Source organism: Schistocerca piceifrons, chromosome 3 (assembly GCF_021461385.2).
Source record: "Schistocerca piceifrons isolate TAMUIC-IGC-003096 chromosome 3, iqSchPice1.1, whole genome shotgun sequence".
In the NCBI taxonomy this organism is placed as follows: Eukaryota; Metazoa; Arthropoda; class Insecta; order Orthoptera; family Acrididae; genus Schistocerca; species Schistocerca piceifrons.
Window position 1 is genome coordinate 204,740,643 of NC_060140.1, and position 21,917 is coordinate 204,762,559.

Below are 21,917 nucleotides of genomic sequence, written 5' to 3' on the forward strand. Positions count from 1 at the left end.
TGATTGGCAAATCAAGAAAACCTCGTGCATTCAAGAATTTGAATTTGATTGCTCTCCCTGCACAATACTACGCCCAGAAGAGTGCTTGGATGGATCAATCAATTTTTTCTGACTGGTTTCACAAACAATTTGTACCTCAAGTTAGAGCACATTTGGCTGAAAAAAAGTTGTCACAGAAAGCGCTATTGCTATTAGACAATGCCCCATCGCACCCTACTTATGAAATGAAAAGTGATGACGGCAACATAACATGTCTCTTCCTTCCAGCACACTTATACAGCCCATGGATCAGGGAATCATCGAAAACATGAAACGTCGTTATAGAAAAATATTTATCGAAAGTTTGCTCTCAGTTGATGAATCAACATTTTTAAAACAGTTTTGGCGGTTTTACAGTATTAAAGATGCCATTTTCAATGTTGCCAGTGCATGGAGTGATTTGTCAGTGTCAAATCTAAAGAACGGCTGGAATAAACTTTGGCCTCAACCTAGAGGTGAAGAATCGGAGGAACCTGAGTGTGTGACAGTTGACGAGATGGTCAATTTGTGCAATAATTTACAAATCAGCACAAATTTGACGTCAGAAGAAGTATCAGAGTAGTTAGAGTGTGACAAAGTGCACGGGGATTTTCAAATTTTGAGTGATGACGAAATTGTTGCCAGCATAAGTGCCACCAAAGAAGAAGAAGAAGGGCCCGATGAAGACGAGTGTTCAAACCATGAAGAAAAACAAACTATTAGCCATTCAGAGGCCGAAATAATGCTGTCCAAGTGTATAGAATGGTTTGACAGTCAAGAAGAGACTAATGCAACGCAGGCACTACTGCTCCGAAAAATACGAAATATTGCCGCGGTGGAAGCTCGAGCATCAAAAAGGCAGAAGAAATTGACTGACTATTTCCAAGCTAGATAAACTATTTCACCTGTAAGTTTATAGTACAGTACAGTACTGCACATTACGTATTTTGCAACTTTTGTAGTTACTGCACGGATGTTTTTATCATTTAATAAATAGTTTTATTTGCTATTACAATCGTGTTTAATTTGTTTTCGCTCCAAAATATTATTATGTTATTGTGAGAGTGATATGTGTCTATACATAAAATAATTGATTGAGGTTATGTTTTGGAGGAATACAGTGTTTCTGTTATCCGTCTATTCGCTCAACCGTCACGACCACGGTCCCGAAGATGGCGGTTAATCGAATTTCAACTGTACTACAAATTTTCTGTCGCGGCCAGTTCTGAGGACGTTGTTGGCCACAGGACGCGGTCACTTTGTATACACTGAAGCAGAAACTCAAGATTACTTTCAGGCTGTGCGGTCTACGTCAAATGACGTGCATGTCAGATATGTTCTTTCTTTTCCTTTTTTTAAAAAATAGACAAATGGCATCAATTTTTGTCTCTCACAAAGGGAGGCCACGACATTGGGATTACAGATTTACTTCAAACTTTGTATACCTTTAGTAGGCCATTAAAACAACAATGTCCAGGTAGTAAGGTGTGCTACTCTGGCAATTCCGAGAAAAACGCAAGAGAAGTTTGACGCGTCTATTACGTGACTTATGTATTTGTGCGTAGGTGCCAGACGTTAGAGTTCGTGGTGGTCACGTGATTAGAGTTTGAGCTCCGTAAGGCGAAAGTATATGAGGGGGCAGTTCGATTGCCGCTCAGACTTTATTACTAATCTATTTTTTTTATCAATGATCATATTATTTAATTTTCAAAATATCAACGAAGTGAGTTTTCCCTTAGAAAGTCTAAACATTCCCTGCAAATGCGGGAAAACTGCAGTCATTCGATTTAGTAGATGCCGTTTCAACTCATATTTTCCATGTCCCAAGTACCATCCTGCAACGTGTAATGTCGAGAGCACTTTCGTGGCCTGGCACATTGTGACTTACTATATTACTGATTGCCGGCCGTGGTGGCCGAGCGGTTCTAGGCGCTTCAGTCCGAAACCGCGCGTCTGCTACGGTCGCAGGTTCGAATCCTGCCTCGGGTATGGATGTGTGTGATGTCCTTAGGTTAGTTAGGTTTAAGTAGTTCTAAGTTCTAGGGGACTGATGACCTCACATGTTAAGTCCCATAGTGCTCAGAGCCATTTGAACCATTTGATATTACTGATTGTGAATAACGTCTTTTGCATTATTATTTATCGAGGCTTGACTTGGGCTTTCCAAACCTGTCCCTCTTCCTTGAAAATTTAATTAAAATTAGTAAGTAGTCAAATAACATACGAAATTCACTACAGCTTTATGAAAATGCACGTGTTTTTTTCTCTATATTACGCATCCAAATGCCATATAAATTAAATAATGTGACCAATGATGAAAAAATAGATTAAAAAGTATGACAAGACAGGATTCGAACCATCGCCTCATCCAGACTCTCCTGCAAATCGCAGACGCTAATCTCTTTACCACAATGACTTTTGACCACGAGAACCTTCGCACAAGTACATCAGTTACATAATAGACGCTCTAAACTTCTATTGCGATTTTCTCGAAACTGTTCGTGTAATGCACCTTAATGCTTGCACATTACGTTGTTCTAATGGCCTATTAACGGTACAGAAAGTTTGAAATAAATCCGTGATCCCAATGCCGTGGCCTCCCCTAGTATAGTCTATTCTTGTTGTTTATCTTCTGTATCGGATGTCACTAACGAAGGGCTGTACGCCAGAACAGCGGTCTAGCTAATAAATAGTTCCGAAGTACAGTTCACAGTGCACAACAAGACGACGTTTATCAAACCAATTAACCATTGTTGACTGTTTGGGTATGTAGTTAATATATACGCTGACACCCTTGATGCTTATGGAATAAAAATTAGGCACTTTCTACTGAGTTATTTCCCAATAAAACAGCTGAATTAACAGCGATGCTTATAAGCATTAATCTGTGAAGATCACTTTCACTTTAATGATCGACATTACCTTGTCGCGATCGGGTCTTGTGTTCCACCATAGGTATTGGTTCGCCTGGGCGCCTGAGTAGCAAACGCCCAACTCCTTCGCAACGTCGCAGCACTTCGTGTTTCATGAGGTAATGTTGTATACTAGACGAAACGTCCTTTTGCTGTTCCAACCAGGTAGGAATCGCGGCGAAGTCCATCAGCAACTGAACTGCGCCCCATTCGCTGAAAATTAAAGTTGCAAATTGAACTGTTCTTGCAGCGTGGATAGCGCATTACTTTAACATTGGATCAAAGTAAAAAAAAAAAAAAATGCAGAAGAATGCTTACGTTGTAACTCTTATAAAGACGCAACTATTTGTTTGTTTTTTTTCAACAATTTACACAGCCCTACGTTACATAAAGGTATTTCAACTGCTAATATTTTTGTGTAAAACGATGGTATAAAAAGAGACTACAGGTAAACAATAACAATTACCATTTTTCTTATTATTTACTGAGCAAGGTGGCTGCTGCAGTTAACACAATCAGTTCCTATTCGGAAACAAGTCATCCAGAGCTAGGTTTACCATGCTATTCCTGAATTTATTCAGGCGAATACTGGAAATGTCCCTCATTCCCAGTGCTTCACCACACTGGCCTTGTGCTGCATCTTTAATAACTAATAACCGATGGGATGACTGACACTAATTTTCCTCCTTTCCTTCTTGCTGGTTTATTATGACACATTTGATGATGTGAACGATTGACTGCAGCTTTTGTGATCTTGTTTCTAGTGGAAAGCACTATTCGCTACCAGAACACGGAATACACATTCCACAGGCTAGCACTAATTAGGAATTTGCTACAGGTGTCTAACAGAAAATGAAATTACACTACTGGCCATTAAAACTGCTACACCAAGAAAAATGCAGATGATAAACGGGTATTCATTGGACAAATATATTATACTAGAACTGACATGTGATTACATTTTCACGCAATTTGGGTGCATAGATCTTGAGAAATTAGTACCTAGAACAACGACCTCTGGCCGTAATAACGGCCTTGATACGCCTGAGCATTGAGTCAAACAGAGCTTGGATGGCGCGTACAGGTACAGCTGCCCATGCAGCTTCAACACGATACCACAGTTCATCAAGAGTAGTGACTGGCGTATTGTGACGAGCCAGTTGCTCAGCCACCATTGACGAGACGTTTTCAATTGGTGAGAGATTTGGAAATGAGCTGGCCAGGGCAGCAGTTGAACATTTTCTGTATCCATAAAGGCCCGTACAGGTCCTGCAACATGCGGTCGTGCATTATCCTGCTGAAATGTAGGGTTTCGCAGGGATCGAATGAAGGATAGAGCCACGGCTCGTAACACATCTGAAATGTAACGCCCACTGTACAAAGTGCAGTCAATGCGAACAAGAGGTGACCGAGACGTGTAACCCATGGCACCCCAAACCACCACGTCGGGTGATACGCCAGTATGGCGATAACGAATATGCGCTTCCGATGTGCGTTCACCGCGATGCTACCAAACACTGATGCGACCATCATGATGCTGTAAACAGAACTTGGATTTATCCGAAAAAATGACGTTTTGCCATTCGTGCACACAGGTTCTTCGTTGAGTACACCATCGCAGGCGCTCCTGTCTGTGATGCAGCGTCAAGGGTAACCGCAGCCATGATCTCCTAGCTGATAGTCCATGCTGCTGCAAACGTCGTCGAACTGTTCGTGCAGATGGTTGTTGTCTTGCAAACGTCCCCATCTGTTGACTCAGGGATCGAGACGTGGCTCCACTATCCGTTACAGCAATGCGGATAAGATGCCTGTCATCTCGACTGCTAGTGATACGAGGCCGTTGGGATCGAGCACGGCGTTCGATATTACCCTCCTGAACCCACCGATTCCATATTCTGCTAACAGTCATTGGATCTCGACCAACGCGAGCAGCAATGTCGCGATACGATAAACCGCAATCGCGGTAGGCTACAATCCGACCTTTATCAAAGTCGGAAACGTGATATTACGCATTTCTGCTCCTTACACGAGGCATCACAATAACGTTTCAGCAGGAAGCGCCGGTCAACTGCTGTTTGTGTATGAGAAATCGGTTGGAAACTTTCCTCATGTCAGCACGTTGTTGGTGTCGCCACCGGCGCCAAGTTTGTGTGAATGCTCCGAAAAGCTAATCATTTTCATATCACACCATCTTCTTCCTGTCGGTTAAATTTCGCGGCTGTAGCACGTGATATTCGTGGTGTAGCAATTTTAATGGCCAGTAGTGTATAAAGCAATTATTATTGGTTTTTCCATCTCGCAAACAAAAAACTATAATTATTTCCATACGGCAAGTAATTCACAAGTAACAAGGTAAAGTGCAATGAGCTGTTGCACAGAATCTATTTTTATACTGTATTTTTGTGCTATCGACGTACTGGCTATTACAAGCGTAACCTAAAAATATCTACCTTCAAAAGTAACATTTATATCATTACGAAACCTCAGAGCGAGCTGTACAGATACTTAGGAACCTAGTACTAGCGGAAGCTGCCCAAAACGCGTTTAAATAAGAGAGACAGTTTTTGACAAGAAATGTTATATTGTTAAGCGTTTGTGTTCTGCATGTCCTCCGCACATTGCAGATGATTGGAAAATAGAAGACGTTGAAAAATACTTATTATTTTAACTTATTCGAAACAAATTTAATTTGTAAGAAGTTAAATCGGTGCTACGAATGGAATTTTAAAGTTTTTGAAAATACAAGTAAAATGTACAATATTAAATTTCTTCAGCCACTGTTTGATGCTCTTCAGCCAACATAAAACGAATGGTGACTTGGTGTGATGGGCTGTGACTCGTAATTTCAGTGCTCGAACGTGTCCTCACGTTGCCCAGCGTCATCATTACAGTAACTGTTTATTATCTCGTCTCTTCCCAACAGCAGCTGAAATGTTTACCTGTAGTTTTCATTTCCCGTTTGCTTTGTAACGTTTAAATATTATAACTTTCATTAATCTTTTTAACAACAGGATTACATTAGTTTTATATTATAAGGCACTAAAGTAATGTTTAAACCATGAAATTGTATGGTACTACGTATATTTTTATTCTACAGAATTAAAAATACATTTTCAAAATGTTGTTTTGTTGGCGGAAACGAATTTTACAACTCAGTAACTTCAGATGTGTGATAACTCCATTTTACTCTGTGAGACTTACCAACTCAAAATGAGTTGTTTTGTATACAGGATGAATCACCTAAAACTTGCACCGGAAGTGGCAAATGCTACTGATGTGCGGTTTTCGCAGAGTGGATTGGTAGTCAGGGGCTCGTATTGTTAGTAATAAACAGATTCTATTAATACTTAGATAGTGTATCTTTTCTGCAAACATACACTTTTTAAATGGAACAATTCCTATTGATATTAACAAAATAAAAGTAGGATAAATTAGAACGAACGTCAGTGGTGCTTGTTGCAGGATTCTAGAGCGGGTCGTTTACGAGATATTACATTTTGAAAAATTACCTGACTGACACCTTTACGATACGTGTGGTAGCCCACATTAAAGAACAACACAACTGCGCACACTAGTTATGTGGATTCTGACCAGTAACGAGGCATCTGACCATCACAGGTTATGTCCAAAGTTTTCACCGGCAGAGGTAATACGGGCTTCCAGTCTGTTATGGGACGACTGCAGCATAGTGCTAGCATTTCAGCGGAGATGTCCGAGTAGGATGCAGTAATGCGTCGTTGCATATCACCAGTTGTAGTTGATATGCCTTAGCAGACAGCGTCTTTCAGCTTTTCCCAGAGAAAAAGGCTACAGGCGTCAAATCCGGGGTACGGGCCGACCAAGATACAAGTCCTCTGGGTCCAATCCAACGAGTTGGAAACAATTCGTGAGGACATGCTATAGTACTTCGTGCACTATGTGTGTGTGTGAATTCCTAAGGGACCAAACTGCTGCGGTCATCGGTCCCTAGTCTTACACACTACCTAAACCAACTAAAAACAACACACACACTCAAGCCCGAAGGAGGACTCGAGCCTCCACGGGAGGGGCCACGCAATCCGTGACATGGCGCATCAAACCGCGCGGCCACTCCGAGGCGGACAGCTGTCATTTTGGTACGATAGGTTCCTCCTAGTCTTCAGAGGAACGTCTCCTAGCATCCGCGGAGGATGGTCTGCTAGGTGGCTGCAATAGTTGTGCGCATTCAGTGTTCCGTATATGAATATATGTAAAACGGGCCTATGAGCCGATGGTCCACTCCCCCACACCACCATGGACGCTGACGTTCCACCTGATGAAGACGTCGGGGTCTGGCAGCGGACCAACAGTGAACGTTGTGGTGATTTACCTGGCCATAATTGTTCTCATGATCGTTTCCACGCAGCTCTTGACGGAGAGAGATGTGATAAGAATGGAACCTATGTCGAAGGAGAGTGTGTTGTATACTTTCTTGACTCATGCCACTTTCTCGTGCAACTGTGCGGGAGCTAACGTGCAGATCAACTGCAACAGCAGCAACAAGATTAATTTCCCCCCTTTTGTGCAAAAAAGAAGGAAGATTAGGTTTAACGTCCCATTGACATCGAGGTTATTAGATACGGACCCTGTTCTGTCGTCGTTTGTTTCCTTCCGTTATACTGTCTAGGTGTGTTACACTACCACTTTCAAATAATTGCTGGAAGAGGTTGATAAATAATTGACGAGGTGGTTGAAAATGGCTCTGAGCACTATGGGACTCAACTGCTGTGGTCATAAGTCCCCTAGAACTTAGAACTACTTAAACCTAACTAACCTAAGGACAGCACACAACACCCAGCCATCACGAGGCAGAGAAAATCCCTGACCCCGCCGGGAATCGAACCCGGGAACCCGGGCGTGGGAAGCGAGAACGCTACCGCACGACCACGAGGTGGTTGACGTCTATTGGGATGTCTTACCACATACGCCGTAAAAGAACTAACTGCATTCTTTCTACACTCTCCATACACCAAGTGCATGTCGGCTTTTCTGCATTGGTAAATCCTGTCGTCCACTCACGACCTACTGCTTGGACTTTCACGCACTAACTAGCAAGTTGCAATGCACTCAAGGAACACACAAGCGTACCGTAAGCAAACATAACGGTACCTTACCTAGAAACAACACAGGTTGAATGACACAAACAAGTGTCTGTACGGAAACTTCAAAATACGATATCTCGTAAACGACTCGCAGTAGAGTCTTGCAACAAACACCACTGACATTCTGGTTTACCTACATTTAGTTTGTTAATACCAATAGGCATTGTTCTGTTTAAAAAGTGTACGTTTGTACAAAAAATACACTTTCTAAGCATTGTTACAATCTGTATGTTGGCTAAGAACACGAGCCCCTGATTACCAATGCATTCTGTGAAAATCTCACACCAATAGCACTTTGCATTTCCGTAATATTTGAGATGCAAGTTTTCGGTGATTCAGTCTGTATATGGTTGTAGATGACAAGTGGGATATATAAATCGCGAGAGATTTTTAACACTCTTCAAGACAATACTTGGACTGTCAAAATGGCCCAAAAATCATTATTTTTTGTACGTGTGACACAGCTCCCTCTAGCTCTAGGTCACTACAGTTTGTCTGTATGTTTCTTGTGGAACATTGATCAAGTTACCTAAATTTGATGCGATGTATGTAGATGTGGTCCAGCCAGGCCTCACACAGTATTCTCATAACCATAGCCCCAACATGCTGCTGCACGGTCATTGGCAGGGGAGACATCGCCTTCAGTACTGGCTTCAGCACATTATCTGGAAACGTGATGAAAGAATTAGCAAACAGAAAAACACTCTGAACATTTTAGGAATCAGAAAAATTCTTCTCCTTATGCGACTTCTTCTCTGAACTGGAGTGTAGTATCACAACTGTGGTGACGACCTCATGCAACCACTATGTAGTATTGACAGAGTAAGTAGAAAAAATGCAAAGAAGAGCAATGAGTTTCTTCATAATTTCGTTTAGTGAGCGTCAGAGCCGCATTTATTCGTGTAGGCTATAAAGGTTGCAACCAATCGCCCGCAAAAAAAAGAAAAGAAAATCAATTTTAATAGAGCTGTGCCGGCCCTCTTTTAATCGCAACACAATGAGAAGTGATCCTTTCTATGGGCTTATGTGGATGAATTTGTCAGTGGACTGTTGGTATGGATTAAGTCATCATTCATCTGTGAAACCCAGTATTTTTAGGCAAAGCTGTCACGAACCCGAAGGTTGATTTGAACACCGTAGTGCTTTACTAGGCATGGTCCTGCTGGAGGAGTATACTGTTGCAATTCTCCGACCTCCGAAGTGATTCACCCAGCCAGTTATCACTTCCTCGCATGAAATTCCCAGTGGTGGTCGGTCAAAAGCGAGCGCTGCAAACGACTAATCCGCAAATACTTTTAAAAAATAGTTAACTATAGGCAGTTTGAGGTGAGATCGGTTTCGTAGAATGCCAATCTGTTCCGTACGTCATTTCATCCAAACCAAGACCCATAAACTATTATACTTTTGTCGTCAGACGTGGTTTCTTGAGCATTCGAGGGAGGTGGGGCAGTTGGGAAAGGGTGGGGGGACCGTTTTGTCTCCAAGCTCCAGATATGAAGGTAGTCAGAAAGTAATGTCTCGTATTTTTGTCTCCATTATTAAACTGGTAATGAACCGGGAAGCTACTGACGGGCGTCCAGTGTGGGCTGCAATTATCGTGTGACCGCGAAACTTGGTTGATGTTCTAATGCGTTAATGCGGAACCGATTTACGCTGAAAAAAATGTCTTCTAATTTTGACCACCACGTGCCAATCTGTCGCTTTGACTGCAGAAATGACGTACAGAAATTAAGTAAATTGAAGGTGGAGGGGGGGAGGGGAGAAAGGAAAGGGAAGGAACTAATGATATCAGCTGCATCAGGACTTACTGCGTGATCAGTGGCGACGAGTGAAAATGTGTGCCAGACTGGGACTCGAACTCGATGTCTCTTCCTTACTAGGCATTAGCGTTAACCACTGAGCCGCCTAGACACAGTGTTTATCGTAAACGCGTGGTCTATCTCGGTAAGCTCCCCGACCGACCTACACTTCTTCCTAGCGCCACCTATCCCCCGTCCCCCGTCCATGTCCTCCACGTTCGCTGATTTTACATTCCCACTGGATGTCGAACGTAGACGTGCATCTGCAATGAAAGATGTAGATTCATTGCCCATCAAGGCGAATCAGTTATATAAATGCGTGATGTCTGTCTTTCGGACATGTCCTCGCATTCATATTAGATTTCGCTGTTATTCCTTTCCTTTTTCGCCATCTCCACTCAGACATGATATGTATCTCAGCTGTGGATCCCACGTGGTGTCTGTTCTTTCAGACATGTCCAAAAGAAGAGACACCAGGCATTAATATAACGTACAGAAATGTTCCCATATGTAATGGATTAGGAACAGGAACGTGGGTAGAAATGGTCAAAGAAGTGAGAAAGACGCAAAGTTGATTTTATTATTAGCTACCACTAACACAATTTCTTCACTATGAGCGCTGGATATTTTGACGACATGCCGTACAGTTCCAGATTGGTACCTGGTCGTCAAAATTGGAGCTAATTTTTTTCCCCATGTTAATTGGTTCCACATCCCCGCCTTAGTGTATCTCCAAAGTTTCGCTGCTACACTGGAATTACAGCCAACACCAGCAACACCAGATCTCCTTGCATAGCTGCACTTCGATTATTACCACCTGGTAGTAATCATGAATTTGGCGCAGTTTCGCTTATCTTCTTCTACAGTCCACTATAGTAACGGTGTCCTCCATCAACAGGTGACAGCACTGTATAAGTTTAGAAAATTTCCGATATTGACTTACATATAAGACAACGTTCTGTGACTGAATTCCTTACTGTAAAAGATAATACGCTCAATCGTAATCATGAGAAGCTGACGAAGTTGTATGGAGAAGTTGCCGTCGACGTTAACACAGTTAAACGATGGATCCGTAGCTGTAGAGAAGCTGAAGGGAAAAACAAATGATTGACTCAAAGCGGAACGACCGGCCAGGGACCGCAGTGACATCGCACAACATCCAGCTTGTCGACTACATCGTCCATGGAGACCGCTGGGTAGCAACAGATGGGTTGAGCCGCTAGTTATCCATCAGCAAAGGCAGAGTAATGGCCATTACTGAAAAACTGGCCTACTTCAAAACTTGTACACGGTGGGTACCGAGATTGTTGACCGAGCAGAATAATGGGATCTTGCACCAAAAGACTTCCCTCTCTTCAAAAACCGAGTGAGTTGGTGCAGTGGTTCGCACACTGGACTCGCATTCGGGAGGGCGTCGGTACAAACCAGCGGCCGGCCATCCTGATTTAGGTTTTCCGTGATTTCCCTAAATCGCTTCAGGCAGATGCCAGGTTTGTTCCTTTGGAAGGGCACGGCCGACTTCCCTCCCCAGCACCGATGACTTCGCTGTTTGGTCCCTTTCCCCAAATAAACCAAGCAACTAAGTATGCAGGGGGCGCTGCTGTATTTGACCACGAACGGCACCTGTGCAATGCCCTCAATACGTTGCGAGTGTCAGTCGTGGTCATAACAGTGTTTCATAACAGCGTTCTGGGTAGTTGTGAGTACATTATGTCGGAGTCAAGTGAATTCGAAAGCGGGCAAATTGTTGTGTGCTTCTGTAATCAAAGTGACCGAAGAGCGTGGTATTTCAAGAGGCGTCGTACCGAAGATCTACACTGCATAAAGGGCAAGCTGAAAACCAACATCTGCTAAGTCACAACGCAGACGAAAGAGTGTGTAACGGACGGTCGTTGAAGAGAACTTTGACGAAAAATAAGACGACAATAGCTGCAGAAATCATTGCACAAATGAATGTCGCACACGCGAACCCTTTCAGCACCAAAACAACATGAAGGGAGCTCCATAAGCTGAGAATTGCAAGACGAGCTGGAATTCCAAAACCACTTATCAGTGATGAACATTCCTGTAACAGGACGTGCGTAAATGGCTCTAAGCACTATAGGACTTAACATCTGAGGTCATCAGTCCCCTAGACTCAGAACTACTTAAACCTAACTAACCTAGGGACATCACACACATCCATGCCCGAGGCAAGATTCGAACCTGCGACTGTAGCAGCAGCGCGGTTCCGGACTGAAGCACCTAGAACCGCTCGGTCACAGCGGCCGGCCCTTTAACAGGAAAACCTCGTGCCAAAGTCATAAAACCTGTGTGGAGCAGTGGAAGAGAGTCGTTTGTTGTATGAGCCTTGTGTCACACTGTTTCCAGCTTCTGGTCCAGTTTATGTCTGGCGTATGACGCCCAAGCTATGACACAGACTGCTTGATGCCAAGAGTGAAGCATTGCTGGGGTTGGCTGATGATTTGGGCAGATATTTCGTGGTATTCCATAGGCTCCATGGTTACTCAGCAAGGCCACATTACTTCCAAGAATTACGTGACCATTTTGGTTGATCATGGTACAATATTTGTTTTCCAATGGTGATGATGAGTTCCAAGAAGACAGAGTGCCTGTACACACAGATCGCATCGTCCATGACTGGTTTTGTTAGCACAAGGGTGAATTGTCGCATCTCCCCTGGCAACTACTGTCACCAGATCTCATTATCATGGAGCCTTTGTCGTCTATGTTGGAGAGAAGGGCGCGTGATCCCTATCCACCTCCATCATCTTTACCGGAAATTGCCACTACTTTGCTGGAGGTATGGCGTAAGATTCCTTTGAGTACCATACAGGACCGTAATTTTTTCCATTCCGAGATGACTGGAAGGTGTTTTGAATGCCGACGAGGCATAGCAATGTGATGTATTTTTGGTGTTCCCAAATTTTGATTCACATCTCCTTCACGTTATTATATTCTGTGGATTATAAAATTTTATATTTATGAACTTTTAAAGCAAGTTGCGTCTTTGTACCATTTTGAAATGTTATCAAAATGTGAATGGGTATCTCAAGAACATTTTTCATGCAGCTTTTCATTATAGATAACTGCATCATCTGCGAAAACTCCAATGTTGCTATTTATATTGTCTGCCATGTCATTTACTTACAACACGGACAGGAATGCTTCCAACATATTTCCCTCGAGGAACCCTGAAGTTGCTTCTACATTGTCGATGACTCTTCGTTCAAGCCGGCCGCTATGGTCGAGCGGTTCTAGGTGCTTCAGTATGGAATCACGCGCCTGCTACGGTCGCAGGTTCGAATCCTGCCTCGGGCATGTATGTGTGTGATGTCCTTAGGTTAGTTAGGATTCCGTAGTTCTAAGTCTAGAGGACTGATGACCTCAGAGGTTAAGTCGCATAGTGCTCAGAGCCATTTGAATCATTCTTCCCTGTCAAGATATCCTCAATCCACTCACAAATTTCATTGTCACTGCCTTAGGTGTGTTATGGTGTTTAAATGTTACCGTGTTGCCCTCTCTCTCAAGTGTTCACATAACAAGGGCGACTTGGTATTCTGTTTGATAATTGGGTGACAGGATAGAAATTGTGAGTTCGTGGAGTTTATTGATGGAAGAATTTAATTTTTATTTCATTTATGAAACTTTTTCCTGTTATGTTTGAGTAGCTTATTAAGAGATACTGTAAGGAAAATTCAGTGCCCAATAAGAGTTTTCTTTGCTTCACCTTCGAAAATTTGACATGTACTCCCTTGCCCCTCTCTGCCATGACTTAACCCAATATAAGCTATCCTCCGTTATATCTTTTAAACATGTGTATTCACCTAGTAACTGCTATGTGGGAAGGTACGAGTACTTTATCAATGACAAAAATTATATTTACTTGATGTGATTATCGTATGTAGAAGCGAGCTGAGTTGGTGACACTTCGCTCTCAAATCCAGGTTGTGTTGGCTTCAGTTATACAGCTTGAGGCTGCAGTGGATTGGCATCAGTGTTGTGGACTAGCCGGGGGGATCCAATGGATGTCCAGCACGACCCACGAGTCCGCTGATTGGTCCTCGCCAGTGGCCAGCCCAGTTACTAATTGTATTGAGGTTGACCCCTCCCCACGGTTGAGTGTGATGTCACCTTGGGGTGTGGCAGGCTGTGAAAGATTTTCAGGAGCGCCGAGTGTAAGGCATCCCTGGTTAGTCTGAGAAACAGATTCCAGATGCTGTCTGTGGCTATCAATGTCCCGCAGCCAGACGCAGTGGCTTGCCCTGTTCCAGAGGAAACCTCTCAGCCTGCAAGATCCAGGCAGTCACAGAAGATGGGATTATTGATATCTGGGAACTCCAATGTTAGGCGCATTATGGGGTCCCGTAGGGACATGGCTGACAAGGAGGGGAAGAAAACTGATGTACACTCTGTGTGCATACCAAGTGGCGTCACTCCAAACGTGGAACGGGTTCCTCCAGATGCCATGAAGAGCACAGGATGCAGCCAACTGTAGGTGGTGGCACATGTCGTTACCAACGATGTTTGTCGCGTTTGATCGGAAGAGATTCTCTCTGGATTCTAGTAGCTATCAGAAATGGTAAAGGCTGCCGTCTTGGAGATGAAAGCAGAGCTCAGCAATTGCAGTACAGTCGACAGGACCGATTGCGGACCTCAGGTACAGAACCGAGAGGAGGGACTGAATCAGAGGCTCAGAGGGTTCTGCGACCGTGTAGGATGCAGACTCCTCGACGTGCCATAGGGCGCTGGAGTTTCGGGTTCCGCTAAATAGGTCAAGAGTCCACTGCACGCAGAAGGCGGTTACACGGATAGCGGGGGCTGTGTGGCATGGACTGGGCGGTTTTTTGTGTTAGAGGGCCTGGGGAAACAGAAAGGACTTCTCTATCAAAGTGTGCAGTCGAACACACGAAAGACGTAGATCTGGAAACCATCGGTATAATAGATGTAAATTTCCTTAATTCTGCTGGAAAAGTATCAGGGCTCCAAGCGCTAACAGAAAGCACTGATGCTCAAATGCACTGAAAGCTGGATAGAGCCGGAGATAAGTTAAGCCTAAATATTTACGAGGTACCCAACGGTGATCAGAAATGAGAGGCAAAATACAATTGGCAGTGGCGTGATTTAAGCTGTTAGAAGTAGCTAAATTGAAGTAGATAATTCTGAGTCATTAGGGGTAGACATCCTTCTTGGCTACCGGAATAAAATAGTAACTGGATCTTCTAACTGACCTCCCAACTCAGATGATACAATTGCTGAAAAATTCAAAGAAAACTTGAGTCTAATTTCAAACACATACCCGACTAATACAATGATGTTTGGTGGCTACTTAAATTTACCCCTCTATATGTTGGCGAAATGCATGTTTAAACCCGGAGGTACAGATAAAACATCATCCGGAACTGTGCTGAACACATTATCTGAAAATTATTTCGTCCAGTTAGTCCATGAGCCCACTCGAACAGTACACGGTTCTGAAAACACACCTGATCTCTTAGCAACTCAAATACTTCTGAGCAAATAACGTGCATCGAAAGGCATGAAGCGATAAGTGAACACAGATCTGTCGTCGCGAACTGAATATCGTAACTACCAAATCCACCAAAAATAAAGGAACTATATACCTGTTCAAGAAAGCAGATAAAAATTCGCTTGACGCCTTCGTGAAAGACAATCTCCACTCCTTCAAAATTAACAATGTAAGTGTAAACCAGATGTGGCTTCAATTCAAAGAAATAGTATCGGCACAGCTGACCCCCCCCCCCCCCTCCTGTTCGAGTATAATGACTTTTCTGGAGACTAGTAATCTACTCTGTACGAATCAGCATGGGTTTCGAAAAAGACGATCGTGTGAAACCCAGCTCGCACTATTCGTCCAAGAGACTCAGAGGGCCATAGGCACGGGTTCTCAGGTAGATGCAGTGTTTCTTGACTTCGGCAAGGAGTTTAATACAGTTCCCCACAGTGGTTTGATGAACAAAGTAAGCGCACATGGACTGTGAGACCAATTGTGTGATTGGATTGAAGAGTTCCTAGATAATAGAACGCAATATGTCATTCTCAATGGAGAGAAGTCTTCCGAAGTAAGAGTGATTTCAGGTGTGCCACAGGGGAGTGTCGTAGGACCGTTGCTATTCACAATGTACATAAATGACCTTGTGGATAACATCGGAAGTTCACTGAGGCTTTTTGCGGATGATGCTGTAGTATATCGAGAGGTTGTAACAATAGAAAATTGTACTGAAATGCAGGAGGATCTGCAACGAATTGACGCATGGTGCAGGGAATGGCAATTCAATCTCAATGTAGACAAGTGTAATGTGCTGCGAATACATAGAAAGAAAGATCCTTCATCATTTAGCTACAATATAGCAGGTCAGCAACTGAAAGCAGTTAATTCCATAAATTATGTGGGAATAGGCATTAGGAGTGATTTAAAATGGACTTACCATATAAAATTAATCGTCGGTAAAGCAGATGCCAGACTGAGAGTCATTGGAAGAATCCTAAGGAAATCAGTCCGGAAACAAAGGAAATAGGTTACAGTACACTTGCTCGCCCACTGCTTGAATACTGCTCACTGGTGTGGGATCCGTACCAGATAGGGTTGATAGAAGAGATAGAGAAGATCCAACGGAGAACAGCGCGCTTCGTTACAGGATTATTTGATAATCGCGAAAGCGTTACGGAGATGATAGATAAACTCCAGTGGAAGACTCTGCAAGAGAGACGCTCCGTAGCTCGGTACGGGCTTTTGTTGAAGTTTCGAGAACATACCTTCACCGAGGAGTGAAGCAGTATATTGCTCCCTCCTACGTATATCTCGCGAAGAGCCCATGAGGATAAAATCAGAGAGATTAGAGCCCACACAGAGGCATACCGACAATCTTTCTTTCCACGAACAATGCGAGACTGGAATAGAAGGGACAACCAATGGAGGTACTCAAAGTACCCTCCGCCACACACCGTCAAGTGGCTTGCGGAGTATGGATGTAGATGTAGATACACAAAACAGGTGAGAACACTGTTGCAGAAACAACGAAAAAAGCATGCTACATTTAAACGAACGCGAAACTCCCAAGACTGGCGATATTTTACAGAAGCTCTAAATTCAGCGCGGACTTCAATGCGGGATGCTTGTAATAGTTTCCACAACGAAACTTGTCTTGAAATCTGGCAGAAAATCAAAAGAGATTCTGGTCATATGTAAAGTATGCTGGCGGCAGGACACAATCAACGCCTTCTCTGCGCTATAGCAAAGGAAATACCACCGATGAGAGTGCTACTAAAGCCGAGTTACTAAACCTAGCCTTCTGAAATTGCTTCAGCAAAAAAGACGAAGTAAATATTACAGAACTCGAATCAAGAACAGTTGCCAACATGAGTAATTCAGACGTAGATATCCTCAGAGTAGTGAAGCAATTTAAATCACTTAATAAAAGCAAGTCTTCCGGTCCAGACTGTATACCAGTTAGGTTGCTTTCTGAGTATGCTGATGCAATAACTCCATACTAAACAATCATATACAACCACTCGCTCGGTGAAAGATTCGTATCCAAATGCTGGAAAGTTTCACACGTCACACCAATATTCAAGATAGGCAATAGGAGTAATCCATTAAATTACACGCCCATATCATTAACATCGATAGGCAGAAGGATTTTGGAACATATATTGTGTTCGAACGTTATGAATTACCTCGAGGAGAACGGGCTACTGTCACATAGTCAACATGGACTTAGAAAACATCGTTTTTGTGAAACATTCTCTTTACTCTCTCGAAGTGTTGAGTGCTCTCGACAAGGGATTTCTAATTGATACCGTATTTCCAGATGGCTTTTGACACGGTAACTCACAAGCGGCTTGTAATCGAACTGCGTGTTTGTGGAATATCGTTTCAGTTATGTGATTGGATTCGCGATTTCCTGTTAGAGAGGTCACAGTTCGTAGCAACTGATGGAGAGTTATCGAGTAAAGCAGTAGTGATTTCTGGTGTTCCTAGGTAGTGTTGTAGGCCCTCTGCTGTTCCTTACGTATGTAGACGATTTAGGAATTTAGTAGACTATCTGAGAAGCCGTCTTAGGTTGTTCCTGTCTTTTGTCGTTTAGTAAAGTCATCAGAAGACCAAAACAATTGCAAAATTATCTAGAAAAGATTTCTGTATGGTGCGAAAACTAACGGTTGACTCTAAATAACGAAAAGTATGAGGTCATCCACATGAGTACTGAAAGTATTCCGTTAAACTTTGATTACACGATAGACCAATCAAATCTAAAGGCCGTAAAATCAACGAAATACCTAGGAACGATAATTACAAACAGCTTAAATTGGAAAGAACAAATATGGGCAGAACACTTAGAAGATGCAACAGATCTACTAAAGAGACTGCCTACACTGCCCTTGTCCGTCCTCTTCTAGAGCACTGCTGCGCGGTGTGAGATCCTTACCAGACAGGATTACTGGAGTATATCGAGGAAGTTCAAAGAAGGCGAACGCTTTGTATTATCGAGAAATAGGGGAGAGGATGTCGTGGACATGATACAGGATTTGGGTGGACATCATTAAAACATAGGCGTTTCTCGTTGCGGCAGGATCCTCTCACGAAATTTCAATCACCAACTTTGTCTTTCCAATGCGAAAATATTTTGTTGACGCTGACCTACAGAGGGAGAAACGATCATCATAATAAAACAAGGAAAATCAGAGCTCTCGTGGAAGGACACATGTGTTGGTTTTTTCCGCGCGCTGTTCGAGAATGGAGTAATAGAGAATTATTGTGAAAGTAGTTCGATGAACACTCTGTCAAACACTTAAGTGTGATTTGCAGGGCAGCCATGTAGACGCCATGTGGGAGCTATAACTCTTTTGAGAGAGTCATAGAGGTCCAGACGCACCTTTGGGTTCACAATGAGATGTACAATCACCTCCGGACGTAAGAAAGTGACACAGACATCACATCACCATTTCTTTGTGAGATAACAATAGTAAATTATCGTTATTACTTCCAAGTTACACATTTGATGTATTGAGACACATGGCTGTTATGTCCGATGTGTTTATGTGGTTTAATATTACGTCTTACAAACTGAGCATTTCTCAAAACAATTTTTGATTTGTGGAGATACTAAGGAATATACAAATTGAAACTGTAAAACGTATATTTACCTAGATAAATTTCCACATACGGACTCGCAGCTTTTGGCATCGATCGTGACTGGCGCCAGTATTTCGCCTCTGGGAAGCACATGTGAAGATTTGCTAAGCTGATGGTACGACAGACTGATGCCAAAACAGAAATGCATTCATCAGGAACTTGCTGCAAGAGAGTGAGAACAAAAACAAACATGAATCACATATTGTTGACAATAGTAAGTGCAAGAATGTCTTAAAAATAGCTATTGAATTATTTTATTGACATGAAACTTCTAAAGTATGGCAACGTAAACACGGCAGTTTGTTACACTTCAAGAGCACAAATGAATGAGCCCGAATGCCGCCCGATGACGTCACGGGTACGTGATGCGGTTTGAAAAGAGTATAGGCCCTAAGCGGAGCAGAGACGAATGGGGAATCGTTCTGGCGATAATTCGGGACGCAAACGGGAAAATCCACTTTTTATACATGTAACTTTGTCTAAGGGAAGATAGTTAGGGCCGATGACAAGTCGGAAAAGGCGAAACTGGTCGGCTGCTCGCGTGCTACTGTCGTGAGCATCTAGGGAAAGTGGTTGAAGGACACTTAAATCACAAGGGGGAGACAAGGTGAGGGCAAAACGTGGAAGTTGGAGGGTTGCTTGGTCTGTGAAACAGAATAAGTGGCGATCTATGGCAAATCTGACGACAGTATACAATGCTAGTATAGGGATAAGTGTTTCAGAGCACATCATTCAGCGCACATAGATCCGAAGTAGACGACTCCTACGTGTTCCCCTGTTGACCCAACAACACCTTCAATTACGACTGCAGTGCAAACTGGATCACGAAGATTCGACCGTGGTTCAGTATAAACGAGACGTCTAAGCGGATGAACCATGTTTCTTACCCGCCATCTCAGTTGGCATGTCCGGAGACGCCGTTTTCCAGGCGAATGGGTGATCGAAACGTGCACCGCTCCAGGGTGCGGGAACATTCACTTGGGCTTCCATGGTAGTAATCGAAGGTACCATGGCAACTGTGGAATATTTAAACATTATTGCGGGCCGCCTGCATCCCTTCATGCTTGGTGCGTACTCCGATGGCGTTGGAATCTGTACAGCTGTCTATAGTGTGATTTTTTCCACCGTGTAGAAACTGTAGAGATTGATCGATGAGAGGATACGGAACAAAAAGGTATAATGAACTTATGCCCGGAAATGCACGGTTTCCATGCCAGAGACCATTTATTCGATCATACATTGTTACAGAGACTGCAGTCTAATACGCGTTACATCATGCAGCCCAGTTACAGTATGTGCTGAAGCTGGTTTCCATGTCTCTCAACGCATGCGTGTACGCGCCGTAGCATGTTGTGTCTCACACGTTCACATCGGCCAGGCTGCATCCGAACTGAGTCATAGGCAGCAGGCTCCATTGTCTCCACATCTGGAATCGGCTCTGCATACACGATATTTTTTGGAGATGGCCCCATAACCAGAAATTTCACGTGTTGAGATCTGGTGAACTAGCTGGCTATACAACTAGACTCTCTCGTCCTATCCATCGACCAGAGAAGACACGATTGGTGCGTCCGGACGTTAACGGCGAAGTGGGCTGGAGCACCATCATGTAGCAGCCACATGACCCTTAGAATCATCAATGACACTTCTTCCAGCAGGGGAGACAAAGTCACCCGCAAGAAACGCCGATAGTTCCGGACTGTTAGGCGACGTGGAAGAAAGACTGGTCCCAAAATACGATCGCCAATTAAGCCGGCCCACACATTCCGGCTGCACCGATGCTGATGATTCGCTGTGGTTGTTCTGCTTACTGTCCCACAGATGACTGTTATGAAAGCTGAAGATACCACTCTGCGTGAAGGTGGCCTCATCTGTGAATGGGATGGATGACACAAATCCTGGAATCGTGGTTGGCTGGTGAAGAAAGCGGTGAGAAAGCTGCTCTCGATGTGGAAAGTCTGCCACTAGTAAGCCCTGGACACGCTGTAAGTGATAAGGGTAGTAATAATTGACATGGAGAATGTTCCACACGTTCGTCTGGCTTACCCTGTACTGACGGGCCAGCTGCCTGGTACTGACACGGCGATTGCCTTCCACAGCGTTAATCATATTTTCCTCCAAGTCTGGTGTCAGAACATTTCTGATACGTCCTCCATGATTTCCTGCTTCCTGAAACGACCCTGCCTCAGACAGACGGCCAAACACTGTTGGAAACATTGAATTCTGTGGTTGTTGTAGGCGGGAATAGGTCTCCTGACACAACCTTGCTGCCCGCCGCCCGTTGCCATCTGCCTTTCCGTAAGTGAACACCATGTCGGCAAGCTCTCGATTTGAGTACGAAACTATTGTGTACAACGCTGTATCACGTCCACTAAAAGGTGAGTCAGCAAGAGAAGTGTAGTATCATTGCCACAGATACTTCTACAACGCCGCGCCAACGCAAGGTTCGCAGCCCGTCGTCTGCCGAGCACAGCGCACTCTAGCGGGCTGTGCAGCTCGACGGAACTGGAGTGTGCCTCGTTCACTTCTTAGCTAGATTTCAACCTAGGCAGACGCACTTTCATAATCGGCCCTCAGCCAGTTCTGTAATGTTTGCATTGATTCTCTGAGGAGGATCCATCAGGCGTAGTCCCTGAGAATATGTTGTGTTAGTTACAGCCGTAGCTGCAGTCCTACAAACTACTGAATATAAGTAATTTTCATTGTACTATGTGTTTCCTGAATAATAATCCTTCTCTCTAACAGTGTGCAGTACCGCATATTATTGCATCCTGGACTCCTTCAGCTCCTGTCAACTCGGCCTCCTACTTATTTGCATTTAGTAACGAGCTGAAAAACACCCACGCGTTTTGTGCCTTTAAACAGTGAGACACAATAAGAAGTGAATCGGACACAACATTACCAATGGCACGGG

The 21,917-nt window shown here is 43.6% G+C and overlaps 1 protein-coding gene across 1 annotated transcript in view; it reads right to left on the reverse strand.

Annotated features, from left to right (window-relative positions):
* Positions 1–21,917, reverse strand: part of LOC124789716 — a 126,397-nt gene that overhangs the window by 20,177 nt on the left and 84,303 nt on the right. Inside the window, exons 10-12 of the mRNA XM_047257166.1 lie at positions 19,015–19,165; positions 8,580–8,715; positions 2,941–3,143 (exon numbers count right to left, since the gene is read on the reverse strand). Coding sequence (XP_047113122.1) covers positions 2,941–3,143; positions 8,580–8,715; positions 19,015–19,165 — 490 coding nt within the window. The remainder of the gene's footprint in view (positions 1–2,940; positions 3,144–8,579; positions 8,716–19,014; positions 19,166–21,917) is intronic.